We start from the raw sequence: 23,327 nt of genomic DNA, 5'->3' as shown, positions 1-23,327 counted from the left end.
GCAGGACCTCGTTTGGGGCTGATCCGCTCATAACGGAGACTCATTATAGGGAGCCGACAAGGAGGCCCTTGTGGGCAAAACAAAACAGAAGAAAAACAAAAGAATAACAACAAACGAAACTCAAGCAAGACCCTAGCATCATGTTGGCTAAATAAACACATCACTCCTAATACTGACTTGGAAAAGTCCCGGCAGGAAGTTGGGTTGTAAACAGAACCAAGAGATGGGATATATTCTCCTGTCCTCATGAGGAAAAAAAGCAAAGGATTTGCCACAGCAGGACGGCTGTGTACTTGAGAAGATGTAACGTACTGTGACGAGCAAGGGTTCGGGTGGCCCGCAGGCCCGCAGAGGAGGAAAGAACTCAGATGCACAGGAAAAGAACCGGCCTCATTCGGCACACCCTGGAGAGGGGGCCACTGTGGGCCCAATGGGATGACACCGAAGTCAACAGGCGAGCTGCCTGTGGCTTCAGTATGCGACCCAGAGGAACTAGGGAAATGTTTAAATATGTCGCCCAGTCCCCTGATGTCGCTGCCCTGAGACATCAGGAGCCCCTTTTCCCATTTCCTGCCCAGGTCAAGCTAACTTGGTGCTGGCAATACTAGTCACGAGCACTGCCCTGGGACTCTCCTTAGCCTGGTCCTGACCCGAACCCATCCAGGTCTATTTTAAATGAAAGCATGTGGCCAGGGCCACCCCACCTGGTGACACACACGGGGGACGCCCCCTCCTGTCCGTGCACTTTTTTTTTTTTTTTTTTTGGCGGTACGCGGGCCTCTCACTGTTGTGGCCTCTCCCGTTGCGGAGCACAGGCTCCGGACACGCAGGCTCAGCGGCCATGGCTCACGGGCCCAGCTGCTCCGCGGCATATGGGATCTTCCCGGACCGGGGCACGAACCCGTGTCCCCTGCATCGGCAGGCGTACTCTCAACCACTGCGTCACCAGGGAAGCCCGTCCGCGCACTTCTTACCGTGCCAAGTAGCCCAAGACGTGGGCCCGGATCACCATGGCCGCCCGAGTCAGCTCCTCCTCCCGCCGCTTCTCCAGTTTCTGCTCCAAGGACTCGCGAAGGAAGACCTGCCCAGGAGAGAGGAACATGTCACATCCACAGAATGCGGCAGGCAGTGGTAAGGCATTGCTGAGTCAGCTGTGTCTTTGGTGGGTAAGGCTTTTTTCTTTCTCTGATTTGCTCCAAACACAAACAGCCATGGTGTCCAGCACAGGGAATCTCAAATTCCTGGTGGGGAGAGGATTTTTTCTTTCTTTATTTTTTTTAAACTTCCCATCTGTCACAGACTAAGATCTTTGTAAAATATAGTAAACAATATATTACTAGAAAGAAAAAACCAAAGGGGTATATAAAATCCAAGTCCCGTTTTTTCAGTTATTATTAGTTCAACAGGCATAAGAGGGCTGTGAAATTGCCTTTATAAATCCTTATCTCACTGTGGGCTGGGACAAATAGTTCATGTGCCAGCACCAGTGCTACAGTAAGTCTAAGTAAGAAGATATCTAGAGAGACTCCCTACATTAAGAAGGAGAAGGAGGGGGGAAGGGGGGGAAGAGAGGGAGGAGGAGAAGAAGAAAAGAAAGGACAAAAGAAAGAAAGGGAGGGGGAAAAAATCCAAGAAATTTGTAAAATGTTACTTTGCCGTCACGTGGAAACGCTCCCTTCATGCCTGTCAAATGATTACGATCAAAGCGTCTTGGCCTCAAAAAATAATACACATAAAAAAACTGACATTTAAGAATGTAATTCTATAAACTGTTTGCAATTAGAACTGAATCATTTAAGTTACCTCGGTTCAGCCATGGCAAGAATAGTATCAGTAGAATCGGGACAAAGAGATTGTAACTATTGGCTGGCCTGTTTCTGCCCGTGGGCACCTCAATCCTAGGCTTACCATTTATCTAAGCCTAAGTGTGTCTGGTAATTGGCATTCGTATCAGAATTCCTAATATTTGAAAAGGTATGAAAATACTGAGACCCTCCCTCAATCGTGGTAGCTTTTAATTTTGTAATTTCCAACGTGATGCCTAAGGAAGTTCTGAATTATCTCCTAAAAACAAACACATTTTTTCTTATGCTTTTCTGTTAACAGTCAGCTGGGGGCACTGGTCGGGGGCTGGTTAAACGACACACGCCCTCACTCATGATTTCTCAATTTATGCTCCAGTGAGTCATTCTGGCCCATGACGGTGCATTAGGTCCTCCTGATGCCACATTTTCCCAGACTCTCTGCCCTGGCTCTTCCAAGACAGTTGGGCGGAAAAGCAAATAAAGAATCCCACCATCATGTGACTCACAGAAGCCTTACCCACTCCTGCTGTGGGTTCCTGAGCATTTGTCAAACTCTCCCACCAAATAATTCTCTCGGAAAAGCTTTTCATACAATGCTCTTCCTATAATTGCAATTAATATGCTCTGCTGATGCATAAAGAAACTGCATCTTGAGCAAAAAAAAAAATAAAAGTTTAATGTAAGAAACAGGAGCTACGAGCATAAAGCTTGTTAGTTCAGCAATGAGAAAAAGTTTTCAGAAATATGAAGCAGTTTTCATCAAGACTGGACTTCGAAGAAATATTTAAACTTCTCTTTGAGACAATTTTTTGATATTAAGGATCTTAGTCTAAGGCTGTTGCTCTGGTTAGTGTTTAAAAGAAAAAGTAATGAAGTCAAATCTTGAACAAGAGTGGTGATGGTGGTGGTGACATCATAACACAAAAGCATCGATGCCAACGAGCAGTACATTTATCAGATGAACAAATAGGAAGCTTTATGAAGGAAAGAGCGTCTCACACCTTATCAGAAGTCAAGGGACTGTCTTGGTTGGAATCAGAGTCAGAGAAATACCTGCCTGAGTTTCATGCCCATCAAAGAGAGCTCTGTGCTCTGCCTATTAGATTTACTTCCACATCTTTATCTATCAATAGATTCTTTCCATAACCCGAAGGGCAAACAGAGTAAAATGCTTTAAAGACCTGACTTGGCTTCATTAAGAACATCCACCCTGAATTTATGCAACAACACACAGAAAGTGATGCCAGATCTTCCAGCCCAGTGGTGTCCGCTGCCACATTGCCATGTTCCCAGGATGCAGCCAAGATCGAGTCAGCAGGATCCAGCTGCTGTGAGCGGAGGCACCGGCCTCGTCAGGCATCATCAAACAGCTTAGGAAGGGGCAGCGCCCACTCAGGGGGCTGCTCGGCTCACCTTGACTCGATATCCAATACGAATAGTTTCTCATGGCTTTTCCTATCATTTGCTTAGAGAGCTCAAGAGCCTACGGATTATTCCAGTAAAATGTCTTTATAGAATACCTCCTGCAGGACTTATTGCCAGAGAAGAAATAAGGTTTGGCAGTGTAGTCCACGGACCAGAAAAGTAAAATGTGCCGGAGTCACGAGGTAGAGGGGAAAGGCAAAACCAGGAAGAAAGAGGGGAGCAGCTGTTCACCTCCGTCTCCCTAAACTTGGCTTCTCAGCAGGGGCGTACAGCAGGAGCTCCTGCTCGGGCTGTTCCAGAGGCTTGGACAGGCCTCCTAGCTTCTTTAGGGATGCTTCCCCAGCAGATAAGAATCCTTGCCTTCCAAAGACTAGATGTGTTTTAAGCCAGTGAATTCAGACCTGGCGTCATGTTTAATTTGCTGACTACAGCGCTGCCCACGTTTCCCTCTGTCGTGTCAGTGTTGACAGAAACTTCTTTACCAGAAGATCTAGATATTTTTTAGAGGTCCAAGGTTTTAAATGCAAAGACCTCTGGCGGCAACACTGACTGAAACACTGCTAGAGTATAATTAAGTGTATAATTAAGTCAAATGTTGGTCAAGGTCAAGGCTATTTAGTGGATACAATTCAAATGCTCTCATGTTTCCATTTACTTCCTAGTATTTATGCGAAATGATAAGCTTCCACCCCACTTCTGCTTCCAATGTGTCACCAATTAAAATTTAACTCCTCTTTAAAGATTTCCTTTTCTTGAATACTCTTCTGATCATGTCAATTCACAGTGAGCTCTCTCCTGGAGGTGTGTCCTTATTCCTTCAAGAGATCACACTGCATAATTTATCAGTCGTACGGGATGACTTATCTCCCAGAAACTTAGTAAACCGGGGGCAATGCCCATGTCTTTATGTCTCCGTATCCCTGTGCTACACCCAGTTCTAAGTCTTGCTGGGGCCTGATTTCCACCGTAAATTGTAAATGAAGTTGGATTGATTTTTTCAGAGCTCAGAAAAGAGACCGGTATTGGCTGGGTGAGTCAATAATCTTTGATGTTATTCCATGGTATAAGGCAGTGAGACAGGAGGAGGATATCAGTTTATAGAGAATGTAATACCTTTTTAATTAAAAAAATCAGAGCAGACTATATTCTACTGCCAAGAGCTCCACTTGAACCAACTTCTTTAGAAAGTTCTTTGAGTGACTCAACATACAACAATCTTGTGCCATCACTTTATAGTTTTTTAGCATTTAACAGACACTGACTGAGCTCCTACTATGTGAACTCCTACTACGTGCATTGTGTTGTGTAGAAGAACGAACAATGAACTCTACATTCTCTATTGGGTGATTGTAGACAAGTCACCAGGCAATACCAAGAAAACATGACAGCATGTTAAGTGTTATAACAGGGCAGAAAACAGAAAGATGTCAATGACAGAGGAGGGGGCTAAGCCCAGTTTAGGGATGAGTTTTGGTTCAGGGTGCAGTGAAGAATGTCAAATAGGACTCCTGTCAAAGCCTGCATCTAAGCAGAGACTTGAAGGAGGAGTTGGCTAAACGGGGTGGAGGGGAGGGTGGAGAATTCCAGGTAAAGAGACCTATACACCTGGGAGGACACACCCCAAGGTGACCCCCAATGAGTTACACCCTTGTTTAATCCTGTTAGTGTGGGTGGAACCCGTGACTTTCTTCTAGAACATGGCAAAGGTGATGGGATATCACTCTTATGGATATGTTACATCATATAAGACTCCATCTTAGGAGACTGGAGCAGGAGTGTCTCCTGCTGGCCCTGAAGAAGTGGGAGGCCGTGGGAGGGGGTCAGGTGGTTAGAAACTGTGGGGGGACCTCTAGAAGCTGAGAGTGGCCCCAGGGGGCAGGCAGCAGCAAAAGAGGGTCCAGTGGGACTGCAGCCTCAGTCCTACAACTGCAAAGAATGGCATTCTAGAGCCACGTGAGATTGGAAGAGGACCCCAAGCTCCAGAAGGGAATGCAGCCCCAGCTGACACTCTGAGACCCTGACAGAGGACCAGCTAAGCTGTGCCTGGACCCCTGACCCATAGATACCATGAGGTAATTGGTGTGTGTTGTTAAAGCTGCTAAGTTTATGGCTGTCTGTTACGCAGCAATAGATAACTAATACAATACCTCTGCATGCCATCTCTACCTTGCTAGATGTTTGCATCTTAAATCCCTGGCCAGCTGAAATCCTTCAAGAGCAGAAGAGTATGTTCATTATACACTTTCCTTTGCTAAGTGGGCTCCAGGTGATGCCTAAATACTTGTCTTTAATCTCACATCAATGTTATAGACTGAATGTTGGCCACCCCCCCCACCCCCAATTCTTATGCTGCGGCCCTAACCCCCAATGTGATGGTATTTGAAAGTCAGGCCTTTAGGAAGTAATTAGGTTTAGGAGGGTGGGGCCCCATGATAGGATTAGTGCCCTTATAAGAGGAGGAAGAGAGACCAGAACTCACTCTCCACCGTGTCAGGACACAGTAAGAAGGCAGCTGTCTATAAACCAGGAAGGAGACCTTCACCAGAACCTGACCATGCTGGCACCCTGATCTCAGAATTCCAGCCTCCGGAACTGTGTGAAATAAATGTCTGTGCTTAAGCCACCCTGTCTATGGTATTTTGTCAGAGAAGCTCTGAGATGAAGACAGTCAAACTGCAAGATATGTGTCTCTGTTTCCCTCTTCCTCCTCCTTTTTTTTAAACAAAGAAACTCCTAGGTTAAAAACATAATGTAAGCAGAAACTTTAAAATATTTCTCTGCTGCTCCATTCCTACTTGTAGAGTCAGGAGGATGAGGCTTGAGGAACACTTCTTACTTTTGAAGACAACCATACACTCAAAGGCCGACCCCCAGCTGCCTGCATTTCTGCCTCTCCTGTGTGATAAGACCCTGGAGGTGGGTGGCAGAAGGAGAATGGAACCCCAAATGAGAGCTCTGGAAGCTCCTGATACAGGGAGAAGAGGTCATACTGCCAATTTTATGGCTAAGTTTTGCTGTTGAGGCCCGACTGCTTATCACTCAGCTAAGGGGTAAAGGCCTCCGTCACACCTGCATGTTTAAAAAAATGGATTTCAACTTGGCTTTCCAGACTGGACTTTGGGTAACCTGCCGGATTTCGGACTACTTGCTGGTCTCCCACACAACAGCTCCTGTGATGCAGGGAGAACATTCAGTATTCTATTCTTATAATGCAACGTTAGAAGGGTCTGGGGTATCACTTCTTAGATGCCAGAGGCTGCCCAGTTCTTCCCTGGCACTGAGTTGCCCATCAGCCAACATTTGTTGCCTGACTGAATGAAAACACACGCACTTAGGATCCGATGCTTCAATGTGTCCCCAAGAACACAGCCCCTGAAAATCAAGGACTTCAGATAAAAGACTCATGTTGGGAGGACAAAGAGTATGGCTAGCATGATACCGTGCGTATCTTCCCAACACTGGAAAAACAGTTGGCTAGCAGTCATCACAGAACACCGAACTCAAACATCTCTCAGGGGGTTGATGGGACGGTCGTTCTTTCTCCGAAATTTTACCTTGGTCTTCCCCAGCTGCCACTCGCTGTTGGAGGTGTCATAGAGCTGCAGCAGGGCCGTGCACTTGCCCCTCACGTCCTCGGGCAGAGCCACGTTCCTCGTCAGCACCTTATATCTGCAAAAGAAGAATACCCAGCGTCACCTTGTGCTAAAATCCTTTCCCCAGCCCCTCTGCAAAGAAAGAGGGTCTCTGCAGCTCTGTCTTGCCTTTTGTAAAAATCCTGGAAGGGTCTTCGGACAGCATACCCAGCTTTCCGGATCCTGACTGTCTCCAGCATCCCGGAGTACCGCAGCTGGTTGACCACAACTGCCTGTTCAAACTGGTCGGGCATCTAAAACATGCCAAGAGGTGAGAAGATGACGTTAACAAGACCGCACACCCCCCCCCCCCATGGTTTTACACACACACATTTTGAACCTACACAAATATACAAAACAGAAAACAAACCCCACCCCACATACCCATAGCCTAGCTGTAACAGCCAGCACCCCATGTCAGTGCTGCCCCCTCATCCTTAGCCCACTTACTCCCTGACCTTGGATTTTTTTTGAAGCAAGTCCCAGATAGTACACACTCTCATTTGTAAATATATCAGTATCACTTTTATTTTTTAATTTTTGGGCTGTGCTTTGCGGCATGCGGGATCAGTTCCCTGACCAGGGATGGAACCCGTGCCCCCTGCAGTGGAAGTGTGGACCACTGGACCGCCAGGGAAGTGTTCCAGTATCACTTTTTAAAATAGAACCACAACACTATCTTAAAAGATACCAAGAATTCACTGATATTAATATCCAGGTTCAAATTTCTGATTATTTTACAAATTTCATAAACGGACCACCATTTTTAATGGTATGTTTTCCAAAGAATCTTAAGTGTCATGCAAATATCACTTTATTTACTTTTCAAAATTCAATTTCCAGGCATTTTTTTTTAGCTGAAGAATGCAGTGATCCAGTGAGGGCTGGGGGCGGGGTTAGGGGCTGGGGAGGAAGAGGAGAGCTTGTAAGTGGAGAAAACAGACAAAAATGAAAAAAAAATTAATTTTCTCAGTTTCTAGTCAGAAACCCCATTTATCGAGCTCCATGCTATGGTCACTAAATAAATTAATCCCAGAACATACAAACAAAAGACAGAGGAAATCAAGCCAGGACTTAACATTCTGAATCATATTCTCTTATCTGTTCAGTTGCCAAACAAACTGGTGTTGCTGACAGGACAGTGGTCTTTCAGGGTAAAGCCCAAAAGTATGCCATTTCCCACTCACAGCTTTTTGGGCAGTGATTTGTGTTTTAATCCAAACACCCCATTCCCTTTAATTAATTCGTATTTTCTTATCTTACACAACTGTGTACAAAATGACTGAAAAATAGTGCCACAGAACACAAGTACATTGTTAAAAAGTACAAAGACGGTAAGTGGCTTAAATTTGCGAGCCTTAAAAGCACAGCCAGTCATTAACACAAAATCAGGCTGAAAGCCATGTTATTCTGTACGCTTTCCAAGCTAGCAAAAAAATAAATCTGAAGAATGCTCTGTAAACCTCCCTTGCAGCGTTTGATGGAAACGCTGCCATCATATCCAGCACGATGACTTGTCTCATATTTAATTTCTCCTACAAACACTGGGGTCAGATGTCTCTACTCAGCAGTATTCTACCGGAGTCTAGCCAATAAATAAGGGCGGATATCCAAAGAACTGGGGCTCACTGGTTTCTGGTCTTAATTATTTCAAATATCCCTAGACGAGAAAGAATAAAAGAAAAGCATGAAAAAATTAGCCTTGATAACTCCTTTCCCTTATCTTCGGATTGAAACACAGAGAGAGAGGCAACTGTTCTGAGGGTATTTGGTTAAAATGCTTCTGTTAGATTTATTTGGGAATATAATCTGAACAGTAGCGATCCACAACGACCAGTAGAGAGCTAATATAAAACAAACACTGAATAAGGCATCAGACTTAGTTAACTTTGTTAATTCATAGAGAAATCTACGAATTTCATATTTAATCATTTGATGCTCAAAGACTTGTTAAATTAAAAAAAAAAAACTCTCTAAATCTCTCTCAAACTTTCACTGTTCCTGACCCATACTTTTTTCCTTGCTCCTTTTCTTTCAATCTCTACTTAACAAAGTCCGTACAATTCCTTAGTTTGGCACTAGTTATTAAAACACTCTGAAAAATATTACTAAAGGGACACCCCATCCAAAAAGTCCAGCGGCACTTACCATCTTCCAGTCCCTCCAAGGAACATTCCACCTTCGGTTTGGCTCTCAGGCCAAAATTCATATGGAAAACAACTGCCACACTGACCTTTTCGCCACAGCTAAAGACACTGAACAATAATGAACACCATTCCTGTGCTTTAAAAAGTGCTCGGTCGCCATGACAACCCCTCCCATTCTCGGGCTAATTAGTGTGGTGTGGTTGTAGGATTTCATACAGCCTGGGGAGGGGAGGGAGGGTGGGAGGGAGCCACCAGGAGTGGCCACTCTTTCCAGGCTCCCATTGTGATTGTGTTTCTGCCCCTTCACAGAAATTTAACCGGGGGAAGGGGGATCTGTTCGCAGATTGTCGCCCTGGGCAACACACAGGGCAATCACGAGGGGAGTAGACCTGTATTTCCATTGGTGGGTCTCAACTTCCTTTTCTTTCTGGTGAATTTAATGTTCAAAGATGACACAGCTGGAGGGTGGACAAGTCACAACTCAAAGGCATGTGGCCTTTCAAAACTTCAGCTAATGCACTCCAGTCTGTACTGGTAACTCGTTTTCCAGAACTGGAGGTCCTCCCTCCAAAGACTGCCGGCAGTGTCCTAACTGTGAAGTTTTGATGGCCGACAGCAAGGGAAGATTTGGGAAGTAACAGTCATAAACCGGGGCAATGATAGTCCCAGGAGTCTGGCCTTGATCCGTTTACTGAATATAAATGATTAAACACCTACTATGCGCCAAGGCTTTGTGATTCATGCTTCCGGGGGAAACAAAAGGCGGGGGCTGGATTCTTTTTTGTCTTAAATCAAAACCCCTCACCAGAGTAGGACATTCATTACAACCGATGAACCCACATGACACATCCTAATCACCCCAAGTGCATATCTGACGTCAGCGTTCACTCTTGGTGCTGTACATTCTATGGGTTTTGATGACTATGTAATGACACGTGTCCATCATCAGAGCATCGCACAGAGTGGTTTTGCTGCCCTAAAAATCCTGTGCTTCATCTATTCACTTCTACCCCTCCCCAACAGCTGGCAACCACTAATCTTTCTACCGTCTCCACAGCTTTTTTTTTTTTAAGACTAATTTTTTTAAAGAGTGGTTTTAGGTTCGCAGCAAAATTGAGAGGAAGGTACAGAGATTTCCCTTACACCCTCTGACCCTCACTTGCATAGCCTCACAGGGCTGATTCTGTTTCCAAGGACCCTGAAATTTAGGAGGGTGACAGGTATGCCAAACATCACTACTTATTTGGTAGATGGCCTACTACAAAAGCATACTAAACATTAAAGTTACGTTCCTTGGGAACACGGGACAAAGAAAAGTACTGAGGGGGTATGGGTGTCACGTGAATTTGAACCCAGGTCTGACCCAGAGTTTGGGCTCCCACAACTCCTAGTCACTGCTGGAGGGGAAGGGACATTCTACACACAGAACACAGCACGAACCAAAGCCAAGAGGTGGAAAGAGAACCTGGCACGTTCAGTAGTTCAGTCCGGATGGAACGCGGAGGTGGACGGGGACCTGAGCTGTTGGTGAACACGGCACTCAAGTTTGATGCCACTGTTTCCAGGATCGCGAGCTGCCCGCCGGGGGCAGACCTGTGCTGTAGAAGGATCCCCGTGTTGGTAGCAGCAAAACTGGAAACAAGACCAGAGGCATGGCTGGGTCTATTTTGATATCATGCCCATCATGAAGTGTTAGGCGGCCATTACAAAATAAGACCAAATTAAAGATGCCCCAGTTAACTCTCAAGCCTTTTTGAAAGGTGAGAAAAAGAAGATGCAGAAAAGTATGTATAACAATGACCCCATCAAATAAAACACCTGCTCTATGTATGTACATGTGTGTGAATATACACGTTTAGATACACGGTGTGCAGAAAAGGATAGGAGGAGACATGCCAGGCTGTTACTGAGTGGGGGGCACTACTATGGGTGGTGGGAAGAGACAGCTGAGAAAAAAAGGGGGGAAAATGAGACGGCACTAAAAAAAGGAAATAATCACGTATGTACAATGTGAAAAATTTCTATTTGGCTATATATCTTTGAAGACACTTAACTTTTTTTTTTTTTTACAAAGTAAAAAAAAAAATCAGGTACAGAATGGATTGTAGAGGTCCTACTTTGAACAGCGTGGACACAGAGGCAGAGAAGCAGGGAGATCAGGGGCGAAGCTGCTGTAAGGGAACCTTAAAGTGCAAACGACCCAAATGTCCATCAACCGAGGAGAAGACAAACAAAATGGTCTGTCCATAAAACGGAATATTACTGGCCGTAAAAAAATGAAGCGCTGCTACATGCTGCAACACGGATGAGCCTTGAGAACATTATACTAAGTGAACGAAGCCAGTTACGAAACACCACGTGTTACGTGATTCCATTCATGTGAGACGTTCAGGACAGGAAATCTACGGAGACAGAAGGTAGAGTGGTGGCTGCTAAGGGCTGGTGGAGGGGATGGGGAGACAGAGCGGGCACAGCCAAGAAGTAGCGCATTTCTTTTTTTATAAATTTATTTATTTCTTTATTTTTGGCTGCGTTGGGTCTTCATTGCTGCGTGGGCTTCCTCTAGTTGCAGCGAGCGGGGACTACTCTTCGTTGTGGTGCATGGGCTTCTTGTTGCGGTGGCTTTTCTTGTTGCAGAGCACGGGCTCTAGGCATGCGGGCTTCAGTAGTTGTGACACGCGGGCTCTAGAGCACAGGCTCAGTAGTTGTGGCGCACGGGCTTAGTTGCTCCACGGCATGTGGGATCTTCCCGGACCAGGGATCAAACCGTGTTCCCTGCGTTGGCAGGCGGATTCCCAACCACTGTGCCACCAGGGAAGTCCCCTAAGGAGATTTCTTTTTGAGGTGATGAAAATGTTTTAAGTGTCCGTGGTGATGGTTGCACATCTCTGTGAATCTATGAAAAACCATTGGATTGTACACTTCAAATGAGTCAGTTGCATGGTATGTGATTTATAGCTCAATAAAGCTTAGGAAAAAAAGGTATTGTAAAAGCCAGACTGACACGGAGGCATTTAAAATGGACAAAAAGAGACGGATGCAAGAGAGTTTGTATCCTGGAGACAGGGTTAAATATTTTTAGCTTCAGGCAATTTAATTCTAAAAAAAAAATTAGAACTTTCTCCTCTACAATCTGAAAAAAATAAGATTTCAGAATGCCTAGACAAAACAAATGACTGGTAACAGAGCATGCTAAGCCCTCTACAACAATCAATTACGGGGAAGCCCAAGCTTCTGCAGCTAAAAATCTAAATAAAGGGCAACAGACGTGCTGGCAAACAGGGACACAAGACAGGGGAGGTGTTTTACAACAACAAAGAAAAGAAAAATGCATTTATGTGTTAATGAATATGATTACCCCAAACATTACCTAGCCTTCCATAATTTCAAAAATACTGCATAGAGGACTTCCCTGGTGGCGCAGTGGTTTAGAGTCCGCCTGCCGATGCAGGGAATGCGGGTTCGTGCCCCGGTCTGGGAGGATCCCACATGCCGCGGAGCGTCTGCGCCCGTGAGCCATAGCCGCTGAGCCTGCGCGTCCTGAGCCTGTGCTCCGCAACGGGAGAGGCCACAACGGTGAGAGGCCCGCGTACCACAAAAAAAAAAAAAAAAAATACTGCATAGAGACAATAAGAAGTGTGATGGTGGACTTGGAAATAGTCACCTGTCCACGGTAAGAGGACATTCAATCTGCGCTTATTTAATTAAAGAAAATAGAATAGTTAATTACCTGTGGACCCTTGAAGTTCTAATGCTTTTCAGCATTTGAGGTCTCACAGAAACCAATGGAGAAGCCCTGAGAAGAGTCCAGGGAGAGGGGGTGGGGTGGGAATGCAGCCTGCCACGCCGAGGTCAGGGGGTGCCGGCAGGGGCCAGCCAGGACTGCAGAGAGAAGGAACTATCCTCTGACGGCCAAAGTCACACACACTCTGATTAAGCATTACATCGACTAGAAACCGAGTCAGCGGGTGGTGGGAAATCCAGCTCTACTGCTGAGGTTAGACCCTCTCCATGCCTCAGAGTCTCCTGAAGAGAAGAGACACCCTGAGGGGAGAGAACAAGCTGGACAAGGACGCAGGACTGGCACATAAGTGACTCTTATTTCACTCTGCTGTCATCCACTGTTATGTAATATCACTTAACATGGATCTATGAGAGCAATTTTTTTTTAAATTTGATATCGGGGAGAAAACTATTCTCTCTAGAAGAAATGACATGCTTAATCTGACTCTACATTCATAAATTGATGACTATTATAACTCACGGTAACTTACTTACGCACCTTGTGCCAAAGAGGAATTAAGGCAAGACAAAATAAACTGAAAATAGATACAGTGATTAAAAGAGAACACACAGTAGAAAATGCATTGTATTACCCTTTTTGCCTTGGCTGACAGGAAGCTCAAAGTTAAGTTTCCTTCTCAATACTAACTTCTGTCAACCAGGTATTTTATTTTGCCTTAATTTTTGAATCATTTTTCATAGATGTTAATCAACAGATTCTCAATTCCTTTAAGGAGCCTATATTATTTTTATAGTCTAAGACGGCAACCATAAAATACATAATCTTAAAAACATTAATAATTTTTAAAAAGAAGAATTTTATTATTCTAACCTCAAAGATCTACTGATGATTACACACATAGAATTTCAAATGCTTGTTTAGCAGCCTTGCAGGAACCAAGTCCTCTTGTTTGTATGTGCGAGGTACCCACAGCAATCCTTCAACTCATACAGCACTCGAAGGCAGAAACCCGATGGGTGGGTTAGATGAGTAATATTATTGCATTTTGCGGATAAGGAAACTGGAAGTGAGCAAGGCTAAATGACTTGTTCAAACCAGTTAATATTTGCTTAAATCAAACAATTAAAGCTCAAAGAACTTTGCATTCCTGAAAACTAGTATGTGAATCAAACTTGATACGAACCATATTTTTCTACTGACGTGTTATAAAACCGGAGGCATATTTCCAGAGGATATAATTCTCAAAGGAGTGAGCTAGAAACTTCTTTAGGGAAAAAGATTACAATGAAATCCGGGCAGAGAACGCACCCTATACTGTAGCGTTTCCAGAACACTCGGTCTTTTGGGCACATGGAGACATTTTCTAAAAATTTTAACACTAAGGAGGGGGCCTTAGGGACAACCTGTCAGGTGCTGACCTGGTGTAAATACAGGTGATATAAAAAATCACAATTCTAAGGGCCACGGCAATGTAGAACGGAAACCGGCACACGACACTGTGAGTGCAGCCAAATATCTATACACAGAAACAACTAGTGAACAGAGGACACCTTTTGGGAAATCAAATAGCAAACTCTGTGCAAATCCGTCTCCAGTCACTGGTCCCATTAACACAGACAACGAAAGGCTGACAACACCGTTACTTTGTGTCTCAGCGTCAGAGGACTGACAGAATTCAAATGTTCCTTGACTTACTTGTGGTTGCAAGTCCACCTGCCTCTCCTCCCTGGATACCACCTGCCAAGGACAGGCGCTCGAGAAGAGCCGATACACCACAGTGGACAGAAGAACACACTCAGAACACGTTGAACTCCATCCCGTGGAAGGAGCCCGCAGGTGACAACGTATTTAATGACGACAGCTTTTGCTTTAATAATAAATGCAACTTGATAATTCATGCGGGCGCTTCTGAACACAGGCTACAATTTATTTCCAGAAGTGGTCCTTCTCTCCCTTTTAAGAAGACGCTTAATTTATTCAAAGTCTAAAAACTAGCCACTTGATAGGATCTCGATGTCTTAGAGATGAGGTAAAAGTAAACATTACTTACTGTTTTCATCAATCAAAAGTATTTATTAAGAACCTTCCGTTAACTGAGCAACCAGAGGCAACTGTATGGGACGACCCAGAGCAAACCCAGCCCCTGCTCTGACCCGACAAATGCAGGTTCTCTTTGGCTCCAATCTGCTTGGAATGCAATATGGAAGCAAGCCCTGGGCCTGGCCACACGGGTCCTCAGAGCACAGAGTAACCAGACGTGGGATCTGAGCATTATGCCAACACTTGTTTTATTGCCCTACCTTAGTAGCCTAATACAAAAATAATTCTTTAAAACTTTATATCGATCAGATTTACCTCCAACCCAACACTGGTAGATTGTTTCTCAAAGTGAGTGGTATAACATTCTAAAATTAATTAAAATGAAAGAGTTCTACTTTTCTCATTGTGTTTTTTAATGGCCCCTGACTGTCTTCCTCTGTGAAATACTGTAAACTTTATCTACCTACATACCAGCTCTGCACTGGTGGGACTTATTACACAGTCCATATCGTGGAGGATTAGTATCCAGCCTCCCAAGACATGTAAAATAAGTTGATTCTTGGGTAAAACCATTACATGATTCTTCACTTTGCTAAGTAAACATCGTGGAGTGAGAGACACCAGGATTACAGAGACTATTTAATATATTAGGAGTATTTGTATTTGCAGTATGATCATGGGATATGCCTTTCCCCTAATTCAACTTTAAACACAAACAAGCAAACACATCTGTAGAAGCCTGATAACCCTTCATCAACTTTAAGAATTAAAAATTACATTAGAGTTTACCAAGTCAGTTATGTCACATTTGTAAGATATCATGCCCAACCTTACACTGAGTGGCGACAAGACTCCGGTCCTCACTCCCTACTAATTAACAACTTAACAAAAAATTAAGACGTGAGGCCTCTCCATCTTTATTTGCTGTCTTTGTTACATCAAATTCTCAAAAGCAGTTAATAGCATGAGTTTATCATGCTTTGAACGGTTTTCAAAAGCATGGTTACTAAAGCAGCAGTATAACTTTCCTGACCTTGAAAAGGAAGTAAACAAAAGCCAATTAAACTAGAGACAAAGGGTCTTTGTCTCACATCAGTCATTTCTCTCCGGGGCAGTTCAACATTTGACACAGTTGTTGCCACTTGCTAAGTTCCACGTTTTGAGAAAAGAGGCAACCGCATCCCCCTCCCAGGCGAGGAAGGGGAAGCATCATGCTTACGCGACTGGTTAAAGCTATTGGTCAGTCCCGGGGGGGTCAGATTACAGAGCGTGGAAATTTCTCACTCACCCAGTACAGCCTTCCAACCACACCCTTCCCAGACGAGCACAGTTGAAAAGCAAGGAACTTCAAGCTCTGTTACAGGTGGAAACTGTGGTCCGCACCTCAGAGCCACACAAACGCCAACTACTTAATGGGAAGAAAACTCTGAACGTAAATAATATACACATGTGTACATGAAACCTTCCTAAGGCACAGCCTTAGCCCTATTATACCCCCTCCCTGCTCCTGAACTTACAGCGCACCCCAAATTAAGACAAGGGCTTCAATTTCACATGGGAGGCCCCCCCCCAGTAAGCTCCAATCTACCTCTCCAGTCAATACACCCACACACACCCTCCACGTTTTAGTCAAATTAGAGATAACTCTAGCTGTTTTCTGACTAAAACCTTCACTTCCTGTCTCATCTCGGCTGAAGCCAACTTCTCCACCTGAAATGTCCTCCCGTTGTCTCTAACTGTTGAGTTTCGTGGATATTTTAGGGGTTTCTCAAATACTCCCTCCTCAATAAAATTGTTCAGGATGTATCCAACTGGTACCATCTGTGACCTTGCCCATGCTGTTCCTCCTGTCACACTTTTTTTTAAATTGAAGTATAGTTGATTTACACTGTTGTGTTAGTTTCAGCTGTATAGCGAAGTGATTCAGTTTTACATATATATTTCTTTTTCAGATTCTTTTCTATTATAGGTTATTACTAGATACTGAATACAGTTCCCTATGCTATGCAGTAGGTCCTCGTTATTTTATATATAATAATGTGTATTGGCTAATCCCAAACTCCTAATTCATCCCCCTCCCTTCTCCCCTGTAGTAACCATAAGTTTGTTTTCTATGTCTGTGAATCTATTTCTCACAATTTTTTTTTTTATATCCATTAGACATATCCATGTGAACCTTCATAAGAGTATAAATTCCTTTGGGCAGGAGCTGAATCTTATGAGTTTCTCACTAAATTGCTGACCACTGGACTCGACACCTCAGATAGGTACCCACTTATCCTACTGTATTGCATAAATGAAAGGGTGGTCCTGTTCACAGCTGTTTCAATGTACTTGTTTGGTGATAACTTAGAAACAATATCAAAAGCACAGTACAAGAAAGGAAAAACTGCTAAGTTAGATTTCACTAAAATTAACTTCTCTGTGAAAGACATTGTTAAGACAATGAAAAGACAAGCAATACACTGGGAAAATGTTTGAAAAATACATAGCTGAAAAAGACTGTAATCAGAATACACAAAGAACACTTACACATTGACAATACAAAAAAACAACCCAATTTTTAAAAAAGGTAGAAGATCTGATCAGAGACACCATCAAAGAATCTATAGGGATGACTAAGAAGCATATGGAAACACACTCAACATCAGATATCTCAGGAAACTGCCAATGAAAACAATGACATGCCACTGCACACCTATTAGAATGGTAAAATCCAGAAAACTGATTAATACCAAGTGCTGACAAGGATATGGAACAGCAGGAACCTTAACTCACAGCTGGCTGAATGCAAAATGATGCAGCCCATTTGGAAGACAGTTTCTTACAAAGCTAGACATAGTCTTAACATATAAACCAGCAATCACACTCCTAGGTACAGTCATTCCTCTGTACCTACAGGGGATTGGATCCAGGACCCCACCCTCCATGTATACCAAAATCCACATATGTTCAAGCCCCTTATATTAAATGGTGTAGTATTTGCATACAACCTATATACATCCTCCTGTATACTTCATCTCTAGGTTACTTATAATACCTAATACAATGTAAATGCTACCTAGATAGCTATATAAATATAATGTAACTGCTATGTAAAGAGTTGCCGGCATGTGACAAATTCATGTTTTTCTTTTTGGAACTTTCTGGAATTTTTTCTCCTGAATATTTTTGATCTGAGCTTGGTTGAATTCCCGGATGTGAAACCCTTGGATCAGGAGGGCTGACTGTATTTACCCAACTGAGTTGTACACTTATATTCACACAGAAACATACACGTGAATGTTTATAACAGGTTTATTCATAACCATCAAAAGCTGGAGGCAATCATCATGTCCTTCAATAGGTGAATGAAAAAGAAACTGGGGTACATTCATTCAACTGAATATTATTCAGATTTTTTTTTTTAAAAAAAGCTGTCAAGCCCTCAAAAGACACAGAGGAACCTTACATACATAGTGCAAAGTGTACGTATGTGATTCCAATTGCATGATGCTCTGAATAAGGCAAAGCTATAGAGATGGTAGAAAAATGAGTGGTTGTCAGGACCTGGGGGAGGGCTGAATAGATAAAGAAGAGGAAAATTCTAGGTTGGGGAAACTATTCCATATGATACCGTAACGGCGGCTCCGTGACATGACACATTTGTCAAAATCCGCAGAACTTTACAGCAAAAGAATGAACCCTGTAGGATCATCCCAGGAAATAACTCAGATTGTCACAAAAGAATCTAAATGTATTACAAATGTATGAAACAACATCACAGGGAAGGACTGGGGGGAAAACCTGCAACTAAAGTAGCTTTGGACATGGATTCTATTCAGTCTAAGACTTAGAGGCAGAAGGAGTCGCGATACTGATACCACTATATGTTTACACTGGAATGGAACAATTAAATGATGGATGGTGGAAGAAAACCTTAACGAAACTACTTCTACCCAACTAGAGTTGATTTACTTTCATGAGAACAGCAGCAGAAAAACCCAACTCTAATGCTGGCTTAACCTCAACTCTAAAGCATACCAGTCACAAGGTCCAAGCAGTCCTCAAAATGTGTTTCTAGAGAACAAGCTGGAAACACAGCTCAATACCCGCCTATTTTTTTCAGTTGTTCATATGACACAACTGGAATGTGTTTCTATGGGAAAGAGTTCAGGTCAAGATGCACTGAAGGCACTTTTCAGCATAGTATTTAATGAGGACAGATGTAAAAGGCATTGGGAGATACAAGTAAAGCCTTGTTTTCTCCATTATCATTAAATGAAAGAATAATGCATGCAAAGGTTTTTTTTTTTTAAATCAAAAATATAGAGAATATATGTAATGAAAACCCCACAGCTCTCCTGGAGAAAACCACCCTTGCCAGTTTCCTGTGTTTTCTTCCAGACGTATTCTATGCATGTATAAATGTAGGACTGTGTGTGCATGTATACAGATGCATGCATGCACATACAAATAAATACAAGCTTCATTTTTTTTTTTTTTAAAAAAAAGCAAAGACATGTTTGACGTTTTGCTCTATTTGCCTGAGATCATCCTGGAGAATTCCCTGTGAGGACACACAGATCTCCCGTGTTTTTTCACAGCAGCACACTAGGTCATTACTAGAATGTGTCTAATCGGCTCCCTATGGAGGGACATTTAGGTTGGTTCTACCCTTTGCTGTTTTCTGTTCAGCTTTTACTGAATGAAAGGAAATAAAGTGGAACCCTGGAGTCCCCACGCCAGGAAATTTCCTGTCAACACTTCCATCCCTGGCTCCATCCCTGACCCCCTTTGTTTCATGGTGGATGCATTTCTGTACTTTTGGTGCCAACGGTTAGGAGCCCCCCACAGAATAGGAAGGTGATCACCGCAGTGTGAAGCTTTATAACCTCCTCTATCTCCGCCCAACCTCTACCTCTAAGGAAAGGTGATTACTGAGATGCCTTATATGTGAGACAGGCTCTTGTGCTATGAAAGGGTGACACTGTGGACTCCCTGTTTATATTGTGTCAACATCAGTTTGACATTTTAATCAATCAGTCAGAAACTAACTACTGATTAGAAGAATAACTTGCAATTTAATTCTGCCAACTTTTTATTACGTTCCAGCATGTTAGACCATGGAATTTGGGGAGTTTATCTGCCACACTGTATAACAAGGTCATTTAATAGTATTTCTAGTCCAAATGATGGCTAGAAATCTAAAGGGATGGCTTATGATAAAAAGTGGTGTGTTTAATAAAAACAGCAGCTACCTATTCATGGAACAGCGACCCATTTCCGCTCTACAGGTATCTCTCGTAACCCTTACAGCCACCCTATGAGTTAAATCAGTCCATGATGATCAAATTAAATTTGTGATATAAGGTGAGGAGAGGCAGCCATTTGGGAAATGCTATTAGCTGACATTTGCACAGCACTGTATAGACCAGATGTCATGTGTTCATCTCTGCCGCCCTGTGAGGTGGGCAGGGCAGCTATCAGCATCTTCATTAAACAGGTCCAAAGAATGAGTGATCTGAGCCACATCACACCGCAGTTACCAAGACAGAGGAACAATAGGTACCCACTTCTTCCAACATCAGAATCTCTGCAGCTTCTGCCAAAGCTTCCCTAGAATGCTGTAACTCCTCTACTTATCCACAAGTTCAAGTCCAAAGAGACTTCGTGCGAGTAGATGCTATGAGCGTCTGAGGGTGGCCGCTGTGCATCTGTTCTGGTGCCCGGATTAGACTGTATTTATGGATCTCTAGGGTGGTGGTGGTAGTAGTAGCAGAACTACTACTATTAGTAGTAACAGACTGGTAGCAGCAGCAGTCATGGCAGCAGTAAGAATGAAGGCTCACGTGTGCCAAGGACTAAGTGCCACGCACCATGCTCACTTTGTAATGCTAGCTTTTCTTGAACTTTGGCAACTCTGAGGTAGCGATCATCCTCATTCCCGTTTTACTGATGCCTAACCTGAGGCACAGAGAGGTTAATTAACTTATCTAGGGTCACGAAGCTCCTCTGAGACAGAGCCAGGGGAGAGTGAGGGTCAAGTCTGCATTAAAGCCCCTAGCTACACTGCTCCTCTGCAAGGTGCAAGTTCAGGAGGCGGGGTGGGAAGTTCCTGTAGCTCCAGAGTATTCATTGTTTAACAATGGAGTTTGTTTCCTGATACATTTGCCCTAAATATTCCTGAATGAAATTCATCACAATAGCTATCTTGGTAGCAGACTTTAAGCCAAAACAGAAGTCAACTTCTGAAGATTAAAACACACATGAGACAATACATTCAGTTAGAGTAGGGGCTGGCAAAGAACAGCCTTGGAGCCACATCTGGGCTGCCATCTGTTTTGTAAATAAAGTTTTACTGGAACACTGCCATGCATTGTAACTGCCTTCACACGACAGTGGCAAAGCCTAAAATATTTCCTATCTTGTCAATTACAGAAGAAGTTTGCCAACCTGAGCTGGAGAATGAAAGCCAGGGAAATGGCGCACTCAAATAGTACAAACAGAACTGTGTTCCAAAGGTAATTTTATATACCAGGTTTCGAGAAATCAATACGGAAATAAAATAAAAAATACGTCAATAATTTTGAAATTTATTACATGTTGAAATAACATTTCGGATTTCTTGGGCTAAAGCCTAATTTCACAAAATTTTTTTTTAAGTGTGGCTACTGGAAAAATTTTAATTACATACATGACTCACATCTTACTTCTACTGGGTAGTGCTGCCCTAATAAATGAGGCTGAACCTCTGCTCTATAAGGACGTGGACAGCTTGATACTATATTCTACTTGCATTTGTTTGAAACTTGGAGCACCTTTTACATAAATGAACTGTCAGACTATTTTAATACACGGCTTAAAGAGAGACAAATAACACATACTTCTTCTCATTGAAAACATTACCCATCGTTCAAAGGTGAAAACCAACACTCCCACAAATAACGTGAAACAGAAGAGACCTCATGAAGAGCTTTCCTGAGGCCAATGACTCTAAACAAAGAAATGAGACGCGAAGAATTTCCATTAACTTCAAATAAAGTGTGAAATATCAACACAATGACTTTCAAACAAAATATGTTAATTTCATTTTCCGAATGAATTTATGTTTCGTTTCCAGAGTCACTCCAGAATATTCCGGGGGCATCACATTTGTTTTATTTAATTGGCCTCTCACTGTTGTGGCCTCTCCCGTTGCGGAGCACAGGCTCCGGACGCGCAGGCTCAGCGGCCATGGCTCACGGGCCCAGCTGCTCAGCGGCATGTGGGATCTTCCCGGACCGGGGCACGAACCTGCGTCCCCTGCATCGGCAGGTGGACGCTCAACCACTGCGCCACCAGGGAAGCCCTGTTTTATTTTTAACAAGTCAGTGAACCCAGAATCTTCAGCACCCAGAAACAGAGCGCCACTGGGGGAAGTTGTAACAAAGTTAGATTGAACAGGCCAGAATGGGATCACAGACATTGTGATCTTTTTTCCCCCAAACTTGGCAAGTAAATGCTTACAAAGGCTATATGCCTAACAGCTCCCAATGTTTGGCCCGAGCACCTTAAGTGGGTCCGTGGGACACTTCCTCTTTTGAATCTTAGCTGCCATTGTGGCCATGTCACAAACTTGTTTCCAAACCGCATAAATGTCCTGAAAACCACACGTATTAACATTTGGTCGAGCGCTTCCTTGAGTTACAAGAATACAGGCCTCCTCCATGGCTTCTTTCTTCCATTCTTATGCCTTTCCGGTTTCCTGCCTTTAACAACCGGCCCTGCACCTGCTGCTCTGACTGCCCTTCCTCCCGCTGGCTGTGCATGCTGAATATTGCTCACTGCTGGGTTTCCTCTCCTACCCTGCATACAAGGGAAGCAGGCAGACACCCCCGCTCTGCCTCGCTCTGGGCCATGAATTCCCAGCAAACCCTGCAGGAAGTTCCTGGTGTTCGTGCCTGCACGTCAGACCCCTCATGGGGATGAGGCCCCCCGGTGCCCTCTGCCACTCACGTGGGGAAGACAGAAAGAAGTGTGTTCCTGCAAAAATGAGACCCCCCCCTGGATCGCTAACAGTGGAGCTGGCGTTCAATTCTCACCACTGAAAAGAAGAGATGGTTTCCCTCCTAAATTAAACTCGAGAAGCAGCAAACAATGGTATCTATTATTTAAATATGGGTGACTCTGTGCAAAGGATCTTCGTTACCTTAATTGAATCTGAAAGAACCCTATTAAGGCAAGCGGGCAAGCCAGGAAGATTATTCCATCACACGCATGGAGGTGAATCGGATACAACTTGTGTGCTGTGCCCAAGGTCACGTGACTGGCAAGCACTAAGACCTCTGTCTAGATTCTGGGCTCTTCCTTCTTGTAGGAAAACCAGGTGGGCATGACTCCAAGTGTGGCCTGTGACAGGTGCCAGGCCATGAGGAGACGGACACCAAAAGTGGGAAGCATTTAAGAACTTCTACAGCAAGATGACATGGCCACATCATCTTTATTCTATTTTACGAAAGTACCAGTCCGGACTTCCCTGGTGGTCCAGTGGGTGGGATGCCGCCCTTCTACT

The 23,327-nt window shown here is 43.7% G+C and overlaps 1 protein-coding gene across 1 annotated transcript in view; it reads right to left on the bottom strand.

Annotated features, from left to right (window-relative positions):
• Window positions 1-23,327, bottom strand: part of MYO10 (myosin X) — a 218,403-nt gene that overhangs the window by 28,913 nt on the left and 166,163 nt on the right. Inside the window, 3 exon segments of the mRNA XM_082836186.1 lie at window positions 975-1,081; window positions 6,785-6,899; window positions 6,992-7,116. Of these exon segments, the coding sequence (XP_082692312.1) occupies window positions 975-1,081; window positions 6,785-6,899; window positions 6,992-7,116 (347 nt within the window).

The sequence above is a fragment of the Leucopleurus acutus genome (assembly GCF_964270905.1).
Source record: "Leucopleurus acutus genome assembly, chromosome: 3".
NCBI lineage: Eukaryota > Metazoa > Chordata > Mammalia > Artiodactyla > Delphinidae > Leucopleurus > Leucopleurus acutus.
Note: the sequence above shows the minus strand (reverse complement) of the source record. Positions and strands in the feature narration are given on the sequence as shown.